Source organism: Pteropus alecto, unplaced genomic scaffold (assembly GCF_000325575.1).
Source record: "Pteropus alecto unplaced genomic scaffold, ASM32557v1 scaffold359, whole genome shotgun sequence".
Classification (NCBI taxonomy): domain Eukaryota; kingdom Metazoa; phylum Chordata; class Mammalia; order Chiroptera; family Pteropodidae; genus Pteropus; species Pteropus alecto.
In genome coordinates this window covers 603,247-621,240 of record NW_006443119.1, presented here as the reverse complement: position 1 = coordinate 621,240, position 17,994 = coordinate 603,247, and the positions used below count along the sequence as shown (strand labels likewise).

Here is a 17,994-nt window from a genome sequence, read left to right as displayed (position 1 = left end):
TAAAGCAGTTGGGTTACAAAGGCAATGGATGGCTTTGCAAAGAAGTGGCCTAGGGTGGGTGTTGCTTCTTCGCTTTGCCTTGCTGACCCCATCTGGCCCCAAATGGAAGTGGGGTTTGAGATGACTTCTGGAAAGAGCTGAGAAGAACTGAGTGAAGGGATTTATCATTTGCTGAAATAGTCCCAGGGACTCCCCAAAAAGAAATGTTCAACTCTGGAAGGAGGGTCCTGGTAACCTAACCTTAGCTGCTAGACATAACCGTGTGGGTTTCAGTCAGTCTCTGACCCGGAGAAGATAGATTGGAGATAGTATTTGACCTGAGGTTTTTTTCATGCATAGAAAAGATGACAGCCCCTAATTAGTGACTGTTACTAGATAATGAAATATATTGCATTGGCTTGCCAAACAGCATTGGTAGAAATCCTGGCCTGATATACAAGTATGTAACCCTCCCAATCTTTCCCCACCTTCCCCTTCCTTCCCCACCCCAGCCAAATATTTTCCTTCCCAGTCATGGAGCTGCTGTGAGAAAACTTGTGAGCTGGTGGAAAGCAAGGCATTCATTCAGCCAGCAGTTCTCCGATGCCTAAAAATGTGCTGATTTAACTGGAGAAAGAGCTTTGATGGGCTGGATTCCTTAGAGACCCTGGTTTAGCCCATTATATCAACCACTTATATCTGCCAACACACACAATAATCATGAGGCCATTTACAATTATAGGCTCGTTATTTAGAAATAGCTTCATTTGGCTTTCATCGTTTTGTCATTGTGGATGACAATAAAGATGCCATTAATCTTGACGACTGGAGGGACCCGGAATAATAGAATTCTGTGGAATATATCTTCTTGGTGCTATGGTCCTACTATAAGTTCACCCATCTACAGGAGTGAAAAGAGTTGAGTTGAATTCTCTTATGCTGTGTTATTTCACTGCGTAACCTTTGGGCCGCTCTTTTACCTTCTCTGAACTCGTTTTCTCATCTGTGACACAAGAAGGAGCATTCCACTGGATCTGAGGAGCTCTGGGCTTCCAAAGAAGTTCCTCAGGAGCCGCCTGGTGGAAGGGGCAGAGGGAGCCTGGCAGCCAGGCGCCGCCCCTACCTTCACTCTAGACAGCAGTGCTGCTCTCCTTGCTTGGGGCGTTGTGCCTCTGAATCAGAATAACTTGGAGAAAAGCCTTCTGAGGCTGAACACAGCTTAAAAAGCATTGACCGAGAGCAGTGGTCCCCAACCCTTTTGGCACCAGGGACCAGTGCTCCTATGAGAATCTAATGCCTGATGCTCTGAGGTGGAGCTGAGGCGGTGATGCTGGCGCTGGGGAGCGGCTGCAAATACAGATGAAGCTTCACTCGCTTGCCCACCGCTCACCTCCTGCTGTATAGCCCGGTTTCTAACAGGCCACAGACCAGTACCGGCCCGTGCGGCCCAGGGACCCTTGACATAGAGGATTGCCAAAGTTCTTTCCAGTCCGGATTCTCTACCCTCAAAATTCCAGAAAAATCACTCCGTCTCTTTTCCCTAAGGATTCCCAAGAGGGAAAACTGTGGCTTCCTTTGGTGTTTACTAGTGTCTCCTTTCAAGCAAAGAGATCTTATTGTCAACCCAAATATATTTTACTGCAAATTGAACCGATTCATTCCTGTCCTGATTTTCAGTAGTGGCAGACATTGAGAGCAAGAGACCTTGTGCTTTTGTGAAAAAAACTTTATTGGGCTTTATTTGAAAAGTAATTTATTGAAGCTGCTTGCCATGTCTGGGTCTGAGCTGAGTAATGTGACTTGTTTCGTTAACCACGGCACAGCTTGTTTTTAATCCCATTTTCTTTTTCTTTCCCCTTGCTGTATCGGTTCTCTCTGATTCCGGGGTCAATCACAGGCGTAGCTCAACCGTGAGAAAGCAGGTAAGGGGCCAGCGAGAGCCAGCACCGTCTGGTGTGAAAATGATGACATCCCACACACTCAACTGGGGGGCAGGAACCCCCCATGGAACCCCACCCGGAGCAGAGCAGACACTTTTCTGACTTCATGCCTGCATTTAGAGTATATCATTTTATCATAGTATGTTTAATGTTATGGCAATTCCTTGATTTAGCTTGTTTAGCTGGAGTGGGCTTGGTCTTTCTGATTTGTTCCTCTCCTCTGTAGTCATTTACCCTCTTCTATACTAGAGATTTGGGCTAACTGTGACAGATTGTGCCAGAACTGCCCTTGGCATCCCTCCTTCAGAAGATCACAAAAGAGGCCTCACACTTCATACGTGTGTACCAATATGGCAGAAACTCACAGCAGCCAATCACCTAGACCGGGCACTCTTGCTTTAAGTTTGCAGATTTGGGGGTTTTTTTTCCAGTGTTATGATCATCCTAGATACATTTCTAAGCATGCTAAAAATGCAAAAGATAAGTCTGGTTTAGGGGTGATAGCAAGAGTGTTGAACTCTGTGATTTTGTGATTCAGTGTTGGATTAAAATCTGACACTGGGCAGCTAGCTCTAATTACCCATATTAAGGAGGAATCTTAGAGAGCAGTGGATAGATAATCCACATCAAAGGATAATCTAAACAGCACTTATGCTTGTTTAATAAAAATAATTGAAGTATTTTTTGCAGTAGCAAATTTGACTTTCTAATTATACTTTATGGCAAATACTTAAAATGATTTTGTATCCCCTAAGCCCATACCAACTATGCAGTAGGCAATTCGTAGGGAGGCGGTGGGGAAAGCTCAGAAATATCTTTGTGTCTACTCAGGGGAAAGCTGATCCAGGCTTTAAAAATCATTTGGGGTAATTTATCGTGGCGGTGGCCACAGGGAGATAATCAGATGCAGAGGGCACCTGGTTTCTGTGGTGTTGGCAGCCCCGGCAGGGTCTTCAGCTGATCCGATGGCTCCAGCTGGCTGGGCAGTCCAGCTGGGGGACTTGGATGACATAGCCCTCGCTTGTCTTAACTTCGCCGTCACTATTTTTTTTTTCTCTTTTCTACTTTGGATCTCATTTTAATGAGAACACAATCGGATCCAATTACACATTTTAAATTATAAAAATTTTTAAATTATAAAAATTACCTTGCAACTCTCTTTCCTCTTGTTCTTCTAATTTCTTTCTTCTTCTTTCTCCCATAGTTTCGTTTAAAACTAGAGAGGAATGGAGTTACTCCAGGGATAACAGTGCATTTACAATTAATAGGTGGATCTCTTAAAGAGAAAGCAAGCCTTTTTTCCCTCTAACACTCAGAACAGGATTGGACTTGCAGTTTGTCCCGTTCAGTTCCTGGACTGAAACTGGGCCTCCTACTCACAGATGGAGCACTCGTCCAGGGGCTTCACAGCCTGCTCTGCGGCTGCAGGAGTGCCGAGACCACTGTTTGGCAGGTGGTCTGCACCGCTGGCTGGACCCACTGTCAGAGGGGAGCAGCGCCCGTCTGGATTGCATTCTGTTGTGCCTAAGCAATTGCAGGTCCAGTGTATTTGCCTAGTGCTAGTTTTGCATAAGAGTTCCAGGTTACACCAAAAACCCTGAGACTTTGTTTTCATTCTGCTGCCCCATTTTCTCTCCAGCAGCTCAACTCTAATGGTGGATTAGTAAAGCGTTTTTCTAAGATAATCAGGAGGGTAAACAGTAATTTGGAAGGTGAGTCATATAAATAGCTAGAAAATAAATATTAGTTTGTTTATGGCAAATCAGTCAAACAAGAGGAAGAATCTGGTAGCCTTTGTTTTTGAGGGTCCCTAGTGGCTTTTAGTCATTTTTGACCCCAGCTAAGACTAGATTCAAACTATTCCAGATTTTTCCTTCAAAAAAAGATGCCTCAGTTGCTGTTTCCAGACTTTCCCTGCCCCCTTCAGCCCAGCATTTCCTCTTTCCTGTTACCTCTGTATCTTTGCTGGCCCGTCTTTCTCCAGTCCTCTAAATTCAAGCATCTCCCCAAGGCTTGGCCCTCTTATGGCTTCTCTCCATATTCTTTCCCTGGTCACTTTTGTTTCCTTAGATGAATCTTTTTCTCCTTTCCTTGATATCCACGTGTTCTATGATGCTGTCAGTCTTAGTCTTGGATGTAACTCCTAACTGATAGCTGGACATTGCTGCTTGAGAGTTGAGACGGCACCTCCTGGCCTCTGCATCAGTCTCCTGACCTTCCCCACTACATTTTTACTTTCTTAGCACCTCCCCTAACTTCTCTATTCCTCTTAACGAGGATCCTCCATTCTTCACAGCCCCCAAAGCCCCAAATCTTACCTTAGTGAAAATGGAAATCTAACAAATATAATAGAGATCAGTACTTGGCAAAAATTCTAACTCTGTCACTCATGAGAAAGTATGCCAAACAATGGTATTTTTAGACATTAACTGGCTATTTGTTTTTGCCTGCAAATCACTGAACTTCTGCTTTACTATCGTTTCTAGTTATGCCTGCTTCTTTTTTCTCTCTACTTTTGGTTAAGATTAAGATCTGACTGAATGGAGATTTGGCCCAATTGCCCTTAAAGACCCCTTCCAACCCTGGGATTAAATTATCAAAAATATTGTAAACAATTAAACAGACATGGATTCTAATGTTAGAGGAAGGAAGGAAAGAAGGAAGAAAGGGAGAGACAGATGCTTAATAAGAGCTCAGAGACACTGCTCAGTCCACTGTATGCAAACTCCATGGTGAAATGAGGGTCTTGGAGGCCCTTGGGGAGGGTCTGGAGCCTTCATGACTTTGTCTAGTGTTTGCTCCAACCGGATTCTGTCTTAGGCCCCTTTGGAGCAGTGTGGACTAGGAGAATGCTCTTCCACAATGGGACGGGTTGTCTCTGACCCACTCTTGTCTGCCATATATTATCCCTCTGGGCTACTTTTACATACTACTTTTAACTATGGACACGCAGGTTAACATCCTTGATCCTTGCTTTCTGCAACTCTTCATGCTTCCACTTAACTGCCATAGCTATTCCATTTCCTGCAAGTCTAGGCAGAATTTTGTACTCACATAGCTTGTTAAAGCCAGTAGCCTGTGAGTGTGCCAGCCTCCCTCCCTCTGGGTCCTTATTTGTAAATCCAGGACTAGAAAAACTTTACAAACCCTCATATCACTATCTTCATTACCACCGCTACTGCTATTTGTAAATAAAAAAATATAACATTTGTAAACATAAAAAGATGTAAACAAAAAGACATAAACATAAACAGAAAATGGGATTTGGGGGTTCTTTTTCAATAGTGGAATTCAGTTTCTTCACTATGGAAGAGCTGATGAGGATTCTTCCTCTAAGGTCACCCCGGGCTGACTAGAAGTAGTCAGTGATAGCAACAAGAGAGCAGACACTTGCTTCTGTAGCTGGAAAACCGAAGGAAGCAGATGAGTCGGGGGGTCGTGAAGCTGAGCATTTGGTCGCTGAGACCTTCCTGGTTGCAACTCCACCTTGGCCCACACAGTACTCCTCATGGCAGCACTCTGGGTTCTCAGTAAGCTGGGGAGCTAGAGTCTCAGCCTGACTTTTTCATGAGGCCTAACTCCTTCCCTGAAGTGCCCAAACCCCATGGCTACGGTTGGAAATTTGGAGCCAGGGGAAGGGCACAGGTCAACCTGTGAAATGGGCAGAAGCCACAGGACTCATTTGAGAGTACAGTCTCTGTTCAAACCATCTATAGCCCATTCGAACTAGGTTTAGGGCCCTCTGCCTGATCTTTCTTCCCTATAGCTGAATCACTGTGTATTTGGCTGCATTGTAAAACCTTCCTGGACATTAGCAATATTTGTTAAGCGTACTGGCAATGTTTGCCAAGCTTCTAGGATGCAGTATGGGCGGTAGTGAGATATTCAGTCTCAGAGGGAGACTGCCCAGGTTTGAATCCTGGCTCCGCCACTCCCCTGCTTTATCACCATAAGCAGCTGTTTCACCTTGCTAAGCCTGTATTTCCTCATTTGTCAAATGAGGATAATTGCAATGTGCACCCCATGGGGTTGTTACCAGGACCAGTCCATCTAAAGCACTTAGTACATGGCCCAACACGTCTGTCATTTCCTCTGTAAATGGTAAGCACTAATATTCATGTGCCAATAGGAAATATTACTCTCCTCACCACCAATCCCTTCCCCAGGGTGGAGATACCAAATTGAGGCCCAAAGAAGTTACATACATAGCAGGGTTCTATAGCAAAATGACAAAGCAAAGACTGACATCTGGGAGGCCTCTTTCTTTGCTTAGTACCAGTTAGTCTTTACTATTTCCAAGAGTTGAGTTTTTTCTTTCTTACCTTTTATGCCAAACAGACTCCCATTCTGATGCTCTCATTGGTTCATTCTTCTACCCTCAAATGATATTAATTGAGCACCTAATATGGCCAGCACAGGACACCCAAGAGTTGACATAGGATCTGCCCTGTGGAACTTGAATATAGTGGTGACAAATGCAAACAAATAGTCATACCCACACAATTAAGTCACAATCAGCATGTGAGGGTCAAATTCAAGGTGCTGAGACCCTGTAGGCAGGGCCTTGATATCATCTGGGGAGTTTGAAAAAACATCCTTGAAGAAGTGTGGTACTTGCACCAAGACTCTAAGGGATAGGGACCTGGGGTGAGGGGAGCAGTCCAGCCACAGGAGCAGCTCATGCAAAGCCATAGGACTTATCTCAGGGACAGAAAGAAGGCCAGTGTGGCTTAAATAGAGAGACTGGGGGGAAGAGCAGGACGTGAAACTTGAGGCCAAAGCAGGACCCTAACATGCAAGGCTGTGTAAAGAAAGTAACGAGTCTTTGAAAGAGTTTAGCCTAGAGAGTAAACGATCGGATGTGTACCTTTAAAGACCACCTAACTGCCATGTAAAGGAAGAACATTGGAGAACAACAAGGGTGGGAATTGAGATATTGATGGATTGGACTGGGTAAGTGGCAGTAGTGATGGAGAGAAGTAAATGGATTTGAGAGATATCTAGGAGGCAAACTTGACAGAATATATTGATTGATTGATTGATTGATTGGATAGATGGCTGGGGGTAGGGAATTTGTGTGGGATAAAAGATGATCAGTTTCATGCAGGACATGCTGGACTTAAGGCATCAATGGGTTGTGTTCCAAGGAGATGGTTGTGTTTGTGCTCTGGAAATTGGAGGACAGGTCGGGTGCTTCTCTGTGGACCAGCCACTGATCCAGCTAAACAAGTTCTGCACACTTTGGCCCATTTTTTTCCGACCGTGGGCTACCCCTGCTTAGATTCTAATGTTGTTTTTCTCTTTGGCTTTTCAGGATTCCAGCCAGGCAATTCCTCTGGTTGTAGAAAGCTGTATCCGATTTATCAGCAGACATGGTAAGCGAGATTTTAACCTTGCCCGTATTTGTGCAAAGTCGGGAAGAACTTCCAGGAATTCTTTGTACAGTAAGCATAGAGATTGACTTCCCATCCTGACATTCTCAGAAAAGAAATAAAATCTTATTTGTTCACATAACGTTTGCTACCTCAGAATGGCCACACCTAGACATTGAGAGAAAGACATTATATGTTTTGACCCAAAATGCCTCAGCCACTTACCACACTTCCTTTTCACTCTAGAGAGTGAGTTTTAAATTACAGCTGTTATGTGAATAAGTACAGCTGGTATGATGTGTGACGGTAGTTTCGCCATTACTCACCGTCTTTGCACGTGTCAGTATCTCCCAGTGCACAGCCTTGGCCATTACATCACATTGGCTTTCTGTATCAAACTAATTTGAAAACAACTCTTTTTGTAATGTTGCATTGATTCCTAACATTCAGTTTTTATTCTCGTTTGGTCTCACTGGCTGCAACATCGCCAAGAGCTCAGTTAGTATCTGGTCTTAAAAATTGTAGCCAACATTTGAGAGTCAATGAGGACTGGCTCCTTCTCAACCTAAGTCAAATCATGCTGTCATCTGCTTGGACAAGCTGAGTCTCAGAAACTCCATTCCTTCCTTACTAGCTCCTAGGCTTCTTGGACAGAATTTAGGGGTAGAGATGAATTGCCAGCAAATCAATCTTCCAAGTGTATTATTATTTAGAGAGCACAGATATCTTAGCTAACACCATGAAGATTTCTAGGAACTAGGCATCAGAAATTGTTTTTAGCTGCTGTCCTTTCTATTTATGGAAAAAGGGACAGAATGACCTTCTCGGAGCTAAGGAGGTGTGGAGATGATTTCTGGTCTCAATTCAGGATAGCCATTCTGTCTCCCTTCCTCTCCTACCTCTCTCTCGATAAACTTGGATGTTGCTTGCGTTTATTTTTTGGAATAGTAATTATTTTAGCATGCCTATGACTTATCTCATTCTGATCACCTACGGTTTTTTCATTGTATCTCCATTCACTTGAAGTAACAGCATTTTATATTACTATTGAACAGTCAACAAATATTTATCAAGCCCTTGATCAATGCTGGGCAGCATGCATTGCCAAATAGGAAAATAAAAACAAGGATAATAACACTGTTGCTGTCTTTACCTGGTTTTATGATGCAGTTCAGAGAAAATAAATGAGCAAGTGAAACGTTTAAAAGAGATAAGCTATAGTAATTCGGAATAGCAGTTTAAGAAATTTCACAAGATAATGATGATTAATGGTCAAGCAGTTGGTAAAGATAAGTCCAAAGTTAAGTTCAGGGGAGAATTACTTGCAATTCAAGGACAATAGGAAAAAGATAGTCTGAACTCCTATTCTTTCCTCCATTATGACATCCATTCACTTATTCAACAAATATATACACTGATTGCTCATCGTGTGCCAAGAAAAAGTTCCTGTCTTCATGAACTTTGCATTCTACTGAAGGACACATAAATAGATGATCACAGGTGCAGTCGATAAATAAGCAAATTAATATACAATATGCCAGGTATGGGTGAGTCATGAAGAAAAGTAAAGCAAGGTAAGGAGATGGAGAGTAGAGGAGGGACACTGCCCTAGGCAGGTTCACGGTAAAGACCTTACATCACCTAAAGTGACATTTGAGCAGAGTCCTGAAGGAAGTGAGAGAGTGAGCCACGTGGGTATCTGGGGAAGAGTGCTTTGAGGACAGGGAGCATCAAATGCAAAGATCCTTGGAATATGCAGGGACCGGCACACAGGAGGCCAGTGTGGCTGGAGCAGAGTGAGTGGGGAGGAGAGTGGCCAGACTCTTAGGGCTCCGTTGGCTAAGGTAGGGGTTTAGATTTTATTCTGAGTGAGTTGAGAAAGCTATTGGAAAATTTCAAGCACGGAGTGATCTTTTTAAAAGAGTGCCGGGCGACCGTAATAGGATGCGACTGTAGGAGGAAACAGGAGGCTACTGCAGTAGCCCAGGGAAGACATGACTGTGGCCTGGCCCAGGATGTGAGCTGTGGAGGAGCTGAGAAGTGGATGAGTTTGGATATTGTTTTGAATGTTCCTGTTCCTGCCCCTGTACAAGCACAGTGCATGAGGAGACAAAAAAACTTAGCACGTTTTTGTGGTGTGGCTCTGGGAAACAGGTATGCACACATATTGCTGATGGCAATGGAAATCAGTGCAGCCCTTTTGGAGGGGAATTTGGCAATATCTAGCAAAACCGCACATGTACTTATCTTCTGATCCAGCAGTCCTTGTAGGGGTTTCCCCTGAAGATATACCCCAAACAAAAATACAAATGAACAGGGTTACTTGTTGCAACATCATTTGCAATTGCAAAATATTAGAAACAACTTAAATGCCTTTACATAGAAAAGTGCTTGAATAAACTGTGGTATATCCACACCGTGGAATACTATGCAGCTACAAAAAAAGAATGAGGAAAATCCCCAGGAAATGACCTGGAGAGATTTCCAGGATATATTATCAAGTGAAAATAAGCAAAGTGCTAAAGAGTATCTAAAGCATGCTACCTTTCATGTAAACAAGAAGCGGGTATAAGAATATACGTGTGTCTTCTCACTTCTGCAAGAAGAAATCCAGAAACTAATATTCGATTGGCCATCTACACAGGTGGTAAAAAGAGTAAAAGAATGGGGGAATGGGAAATAGGGAGTGACATTTCTCTGAGTGTTCCTTTTTTGTGTAAATTCGACTTTTAAAACTGCATTAGTTTTCCTCATACTCGAAAGATAAACAGGTGAATAAAACAAAGATGGTATTAAAACCCCAAATGATTCGAATACAGACAGTAACAAATAAACCTAACTCTATTACAAATAAACAGCAGAAGCGCTCTGAGGAGATGATGAAGAAAATAACGAGGTAACTTTGGAAAACGGTATTTTGATTATACACTGTAAGTCTAAAGACGAAAAGAGCTATACAGTAGCTGGCCGTTGTTTATATCATGAAGTTATGGGCTAGCAATTTTGAAGCCATTTTATGTGCATTCTAGGATTGAACAAATAGATAAACGTATTGTTTATTTAAAGAAAAAAAACAGTGCATAATACCTGTTGAAAAAAAATTTGCTCAGCTAAATTGAACTTTTTCCCCCAATAGAGATTCAAGGTATTCCTAAACTCCCTAAAAATTATGGTTAAAATTTTTGTGTTTGTACATTTAATGAGGATAGGGTTCATAACTTTGGTCAGTCTCAAAGTGTCTGCAGCCCACTAATTCTTGGAATTTGCATGCTCTTGCTATTTTTCTGTCCCCTAGGAGGTAGATCTTATAGTCCGCATTCTATAGATGAGAAAGCTGAGGCTCATCTGAAAATGGTGGGTCAGGGCGCTCCAGGAAGACTTAAAGAAGAAGGGATGTGAGGATCGACAGAGTCAGGGCGGAAAACCCCCACTATTTTCAGTGTGAGCAGGAAGTAGTGTTGTAGCGATCATGTCAAGAATCCTCTGGGAGAGCAACTCTGACAACAGCTGGATCGAGCCCAAAATGGAAGGTTTTATGCCATTTCCAAATAACAGATTGGTTTTATATTTTTACGTTAGTACACACTAAGAAAAAATGAAAATGGTCGTGGATGTGTCAGGCTGGTTATGTGAGGCCTTACCTGCCAACTGCTTTTCTCCTTTACTTTCTGGAAACCGACCATTTATTAATGTTGCTGCTTTCAGAATCATTACATTAGACACTAAAGATTCCGTCCGTTAAGCGAGAACGTGGAGCATTCCTTCTAAAGCCTAGGTTCTCAAGGGGAAACAGAAGCCAGACGGAAAGGAGCTGTCATCGTGTCTCAGTCCTGCTGCCCAATTTCCAATAAGTTCCCCTCGGATTTCTTCCTGTCCTGGGCCCATGGTCCAAAGCAGCTTTTCCTTGATGGTCTAACCTGCCGAAAAGCACCAAGGTGATCCTCTCTTAGCAAGTCATTGGCTTCATCAGCTATAACACGCTGAGTATCCTGGTCCCTGAGATGACATTTTCTTATAATCTACTGTGGTTTTGTCAACTCACTGGGTATGTGACTGTCAGAACACTTGCTGTTTATAGTCTGTGTTTAAACAATATTATATGGCTGTTACATCCCATTGGTAATTAATATGGTAATAGGACATTGGTACTTATGGGGTTTTAACATGGTTGCTATTCTGTGAAGAATATTCTGGAGATTCCCTTAAAGGAGCAGACAACTCAAGTCCTATTACAAGCCAGGTAATTAAATCCCTCTGCTTACCTTTTAATATTGTTTCACTTGGATTCAGGAGTTCAGCCCTGGCCTGTGTGGTTTACTTTCAAAGGTTTGGCTGATGGAATACTGTCACCCCTCACCGAGAGGGTAGCCCTACAACAGTGGGCAAATGTAGCATTATCCTATTTTGTTTTCCTAAAAAGAAATTTGTTTGAGATTTCTCTGATGGCAGAATTTTCAAGGGATCATGCCATAAGAGAGGGACTTTGACAAAATGCCCAAGATTCAGACCCAGGGCTCCTGAGAAAGGCTGGGCAAGCCCGATGTGCTAAAGGCTCAGTACTAATGACATGCTTTCTGGATCCCTTACCAGTTCTGCAGTTGCGTGTGTGGTTCTCTCTAGAAGCATATTGATGTTCAGACTAATAAATGGGTTCCCACCCTCCCTGCACATTCACTCTAATAGGCCCCACAAGCCTCGCGTTCAGGAATGAGCACACAGTTGCAGCTAGAAGGCCTGAGTTTGTGTCCTGTCTCTAGTTCTTATCACCTAAGCAACCGAAGCCTGGTCATCACTCATCAGTCCCCTCACCTAGAAAATGGGCTTGCTGGTACTCCCACCTTACATGGCTATTGTGAGGAGCACTTGATTTATTTATATGAAACCATTGCTTAGCAGCAGTCACCACATAGGCATTATTTTTTATGATTATTTCTACTCTAACAAACCTAAGAAGACCTAGTTTTCATGCACATTATCATAGTATTATATTCATGCATCCTTGTCTTTAAAGTTGTAGTCAAGAACCAATGTAGCACGGTGCCTGGCAATTCTGTCCATTGACTCATCATTTAACTTTTCATGTCCTCTCTTTTTCATAAGTAATCAAAGCATTGTGCCCTAGAACAGCTGAACAGTGTCAGAACAGCTAAAGCAATAATGATAATCTCAGACCTTATGAAATTCTTCTGATGGTATCTAATGACTTGCCTGCCCTGCCCATGGCTCCCGTTCCTGATCCTGGGTAATAAGAAGGTACCAGGGGTCACTTCCCCACTTTGCAAATGGGAACAGGGAGGCAAAGGCTGGGGAAGGAACTCGCCTGTGGCCTCCCTAGGAGTCAGAAATGGAGCTGGGAATAGACATTTCTTTCCTTAAGTCTCTGACTTGGTGCGTACTTTAGTAATGCTTCACATCCATTCCAGTGACTTTTCGAACATCCTTGCACCTGTTTTCTCCTTTGGCCTGAAGACAGAAAGGCTACTTAGATACACACTGGCTGGCAGTGATAGAGATTCATCTAAGCTTGGAGCTGTGGTTGTGAATTTGCCTTTTCTTCTCCTTGATCACTTTTCCCTGACTTCCTAGGACTACAGCATGAAGGAATTTTTCGTGTGTCAGGATCCCAGGTGGAAGTGAATGACATAAAAAACGCCTTTGAGAGAGGTGAGGAAACAGCCTGGAAGATAAGACCGAATGTCTGCCCTTCCCCTGTGATATTGGCTCCACCCTTTCTCCCCTGAGAGGTACCAAGAGGTTATGAAGCCAGTTTGCCTTTCTCTTCAGCCCGGCACCTGCTCTCTTATAGACATTTCCCCCTAGATGCGGGGGGAATGCCAACACCCACCCTAGCTGCTTCCTCCTCAGCCCCACCCATCCTGCCTCTCTCCTGTGGGTGATGTGCTGAAACCCAAGAAGTTAACCGTGGTATCTGGGTGGTTTATGGCTTCATCCGGAACCCTTGGTGGCAGTTAATATCAAGGCTAATGTGCCTGTTCATCGTAGCCCATTTATTATCTTGTGGGCTATTAAGGTAATGGGCAAGCTTTGGCAATTTCCGTCGCTGTAATGGATATATATAGTTTCAATTTGAGGTTGGTCCTATCATTAAATCTAATTACATCTGATATGAAATTTTCCATGGGGAACTCCAGCATGATTGTTCTCCTGTAAGTAGGTGTCCTTTGTTGCAGACCAGGAGGAGTGGGAGCTAGGCAGAGGGGCTGGCCTCTCTGGCCTCATTTTTCTCCCCTAGGAGTTCAGTCCCAGCCTGGTTTCATGATTCTTATGAGAGAGTCCGTTGTCCTATCCCCAGCCCATAGGAAATGTCCCTGAGCTAGTCTGGCACAAGCAAATTTATGCTAATGGACTCTGTGCCCTCCCCTGGCCCTGGGGCCCCTGAGCCTAAACAGCCTTTGCTTCATCTAGTCCATGGTCCGCCCTTTTCATGGCCACCATGCTGGGCAGAGAGCTGATGGACTGGGAGGAGGACTTGAATAGGTCCCTCCTTCCCCACCACCTCTGCTTCATCCTACATGTTTTACCTCTCTCACCCTCTCTTTCCTTTTGGGGGGATGCTTGTCCTCAGGGGAGGACCCCCTGGCTGGGGACCAGAACGACCATGACATGGATTCCATAGCTGGCGTCCTGAAGCTTTACTTCCGGGGGCTGGAACACCCTCTCTTCCCCAAGGACATCTTCCATGACCTGATGGCCTGCGTCAGTAAGTACATTCCTGGCCTCGGACCGGCTCCTGGGCCAGAGCATCTTGTAGCAACAGATAAGAATTTCCACCGGGTTGTTATTTTTTTTTCTCAGAAGCTTTTAGGTAATGTTTTCCTTTTTTCTTTTTCTTGAGTGAATTTTCTCCTCCTCACCCTCATTCCTTCATCCCCAGGTTGGGGAGGAAGAAGAACATTTCAGTAAGCGTCTAGGATCACAAGTCAGAATGCCTGGCTTTTTTCTCTCTGTTTCTCCTTAAATGCCTTTGCTTTGCTGGGCTTTATCTTTCTTCAGTAAAATACATTTATATTTTTTAAAAAATACATTTATATTTATGTACAAGACGTAGTCCTTTTCAGTTACTGTAAGCTTATACATCAGTGCTTGTGCTTTTCATGATACAAGAGGAGAAAGCATAGGCATTGTAAATATTTCCTGCAAGTTGCTTTAAACATGGCATGGCTTACCTGCTAGATGTGTTAATATGTGCTCTAGGAATAAAAGTACTCTGCACATTTAAAAGTAGCAATATGATATTTTCTCAGGGAGAGAGAGAGTTTCCATCCCCTTTAGAGGTTCTCTGCCTCTTACTTCAAAATTTGGGACTTAAAAAGCTACTCCTGATCATTTACTTTAAATCATTATACTGGAACATCCTCTCATTTATTCTCCATGGAAAACAATCCATGGGGACTTGGATTAATACCAGGTCATCCTAGAAACAGACTCCATTGGAATGCTGGCTCCAGAGGGTAGAGAAAGCAGTACCTTTGAAATGGAGAAAAGATCCTTCTTCCCAGATTGACGAAGATCTTCATGGCCCCTGAGTTTCCAGTCTGACTCAGTATATGCTCTGAGCACTGTCTCTCTCTCTTACTCTGAGAGAGAAAGGCCCTGAGCATTCAGGAAGCTCTCTTGTTTTATTTGTCGACCTATTATTTGTGGGGGTCTAGTGGAAATGAGTTCTGTGGGTAATTAAATATATGCATCCCTCACGTCTTCGTGTCTTTTTCTAAGACTCGGCCTATGTAGAAGATCTCAAGTGGACTGGGGCTACCGACGCAGTATGAAATACCTTGGCTGCCCAATTCTCCCCTTGAGATGTGCTCGTCATATACTGCTTCCCATTTCTTTTTTACATAAAGTCACTCATAATATCTATGTGGCACACTGGCCATGATGGAGGCCACCAGCCTAGGGCAACACCTGTAATTAATCTGTTCATAGCACAGGAGTCAGGAAACTTCTCTGATCTTCTCCCAGACATCACATCACCACTTACACAGGGACAGTCATTGTCTCCAGCACGTTCTCCTTATCTGTACTGCAAGGGAGAGGGGAAGATAAGCCAGACTTGTGCAGAGGATGAGGCGATAGACGTGTAGAGCGGGCAAGACAGGACCTGCCCAGCTCTCTCCCTCCTCACACGTAGGTCCTGTAAGGCTGGGTGTTGAGCAGTCATAGCAGGTTTATGGACAGTTCCTTGTCTGGTTCTTAGTAAGAGGGTGGTAGATGCTTGGGGAACATCGGCAACCCCTTCTGTGCCTGAGAAGCACGTAGCTTAAGTCCTGCATGGGTAAGTGGAGCCTGGCACGTGCCCCACCCTAAGGAGCCACAGGGATGAAATGCCTGACGTAGTTCACCAGTGCTCTGTGTGTGGACTTGACCTGGCCGCGCTCTGCGTTGCACCTGCTGATAGTAAGGGCCTTTTTACCATTACTTCCTGGGACCTCAGTCATAGTGGAGGATAACGCATGGCTTTCTTCTTTCAGCAATGGACAACCTGCAGGAGAGAGCTCTGCACATCCGGAAAGTCCTCCTTGTCCAGCCCAAAACCACTCTGATTATCATGAGATACCTCTTTGCCTTCCTCAACCAGTGAGTAGACGTTCCAGTGAGCACACTGGATCAGGTGTTGGCTTTGGCCCCTGGAAGTTTAGATACGGGCCTATGTCAACTCATCACCTACTATGTGCTGAACACAGATGTAGGCTGTATGAATACATTGTGAAATAAGAGACGAAAGCCGTGATATCATTTAGCTCATATTTGAGGGGAGGGGTGTAAGAGACAGACAATAACAGGTATGTCAAGTAGCAGTAGGTGCTTAGAAGAAAAATAAAGAGTAAGTTAAGGGATCGAGTGCAGGGCCTGAATGGGGCAGGAGCGAAAGGGAGCGCCCCTGCAGAGGGATGGTCAGGAAGGCCTCTCCGAGGAGGCGAGGTATGAGCAGCAGCCTAAGGAAGCTGAAGGAGGGAGCCACCAGGAAAGCCCCGACAGTCATGGTCATGATGGGTTTGAATTTGAGAAGCTATCAGAAGGTTTTAAGCAGGAGCACTGTGATCTGATCTATGTTTTTTAAAAACCTGCCAACTACTTTGTGGAGAAGTTACTATAAGAGGGAGAATCTTGAAGGGAAGCAGGGAGACTCTTCAGAGGTTATTGCAGGGGCTCGGCTGGATTGGTGGTGGCTTAGACTGGACAGGTGATGATGGAGGGTGGCAAGGAGGGCTCCGATTTGAGATCTATTCTGAACATGGCATTGACAGGACTTCCTGATAGGTAGGGTGTAGAATATGAGGCAAGAGAGGAATTCTAAATTTTTAGCATGAGCAACAGAGAAGTAGTGATGCCATTTATGGAGTCAGGGAGGACCGGATGTGGAGGAAGGAATCAAGACAAGGTGCCAATGTGGGCATGTTAAATTGAAGTACATGTTAGACTTCCAAGGGGGCGATTCTAAGTAGGCAGGCAAACGTAAGAATTTGACGCTCGTGGGAGAAACCTAGAGTGGAGGTGTCATCATGGAGTCATTACTTCATGGTGGCATCTATCTGATCACCCAGGGAGACGGTGTAGCTAGAAGAGAAATCTGAGCAGGCCTTGGGCTTGGGCAGAGCATTCCATCCAAGCAATGTGTTCTTGCCCAGGGCGGGCACTAGGGCCGCATGTGCCAGCAAAGGCAACCAAGGGTATGTGCTGCTTCTCCTCTTAGGCTGCCTGTCTTTTCATGTTGCTTTCACTGCAGCATCCTCTCAACTACCTAGATCAGAAGTTATACATGGGCAACCGGAGGGCCAGGTAAGCCCATAGATGTGTTTCCTTTCAGTCCACTGTGTCTTGAAAACATTGGAACATTTAAATATCAGGGGGGTTACTGAAAAATGCCTAGATTTCTAGCTTCTCTCAAAAACATTATTAGATCTGGCAGTACTGAATCTGCACTCTCCTGTGGCCGCAGTTCCCTGTGGTGCAGAGTAAGGATTGCTCTACAGATGAGACAGGCACTCCCCAGTTCACTGCCATCTCCAGTTCTCCCCAACAAGCCCCAATACTGAGGGTTTTTTGTATATAGCAGAGAAACGTTTCTCTAGATTCACGAATCTATCAAAAGATAGAAAACAAAAATTAGACCAAAGGCCTTGGGGTTTTTATAGCACATACTTCTTTGTGAAAATAAAGAGTCTTCCTAGTTGGTTGGTCTCTGCTTCTAAAGAATATATGTTTAGAGACCATCTCATGAGCCGTGGCTCACTTGCAAGTTCATGGTCAGCCTGCCTCTCTAAGCATCTGGGTTAGTGGCCCCAGCCCGAGACCTTTCTGGGGCCCCCACACCACCCTGTTGCTGGCATTGCAGAATGACAGAGGGTCCTGGCTCTGCAGCCTGCCTCCTCCGTGTAGCTGTGTCTGCTCCATTCATTAGCCAAGCCCTGACTCAGCACCACCACCTGGCTTTGAGTTGAGAACCCCCCATGACTCACACGGGGTGTTCACATACTGCCTGGTTTAGGCTGACGGGATGGAAAGTCTGGTAATGACTTAGTCAGTCAGTCCCGGGGGGCCACCATGCTTGTCTCCCCGTACTGACTGGTACCTGCCCTCAAAGTGAGCCTAGTCTGCCCCCCAGAGCAAGGAGCAGGCAGGGAGCAGGCAGGTTCTGGGGTGACTGTGTACGTGAGCACAATGGCCTCATTTTCTTCCCC

The 17,994-nt window shown here is 44.5% G+C and overlaps 1 protein-coding gene across 5 annotated transcripts in view; it reads left to right on the top strand.

The window, feature by feature from the left end:
• SRGAP2 (SLIT-ROBO Rho GTPase activating protein 2) overlaps positions 1-17,994 on the top strand; it is a 224,639-nt gene that overhangs the window by 185,667 nt on the left and 20,978 nt on the right. For all 5 annotated transcript variants that reach the window (XM_015597851.2, XM_006922833.3, XM_015597850.2 and 2 more), the window contains exons 13-17: positions 1,877-1,901; positions 7,234-7,294; positions 12,878-12,955; positions 13,878-14,012; positions 15,784-15,889. In XM_015597851.2, coding sequence (XP_015453337.1) covers positions 1,877-1,901; positions 7,234-7,294; positions 12,878-12,955; positions 13,878-14,012; positions 15,784-15,889 — 405 coding nt within the window. The remainder of the gene's footprint in view (positions 1-1,876; positions 1,902-7,233; positions 7,295-12,877; positions 12,956-13,877; positions 14,013-15,783; positions 15,890-17,994) is intronic.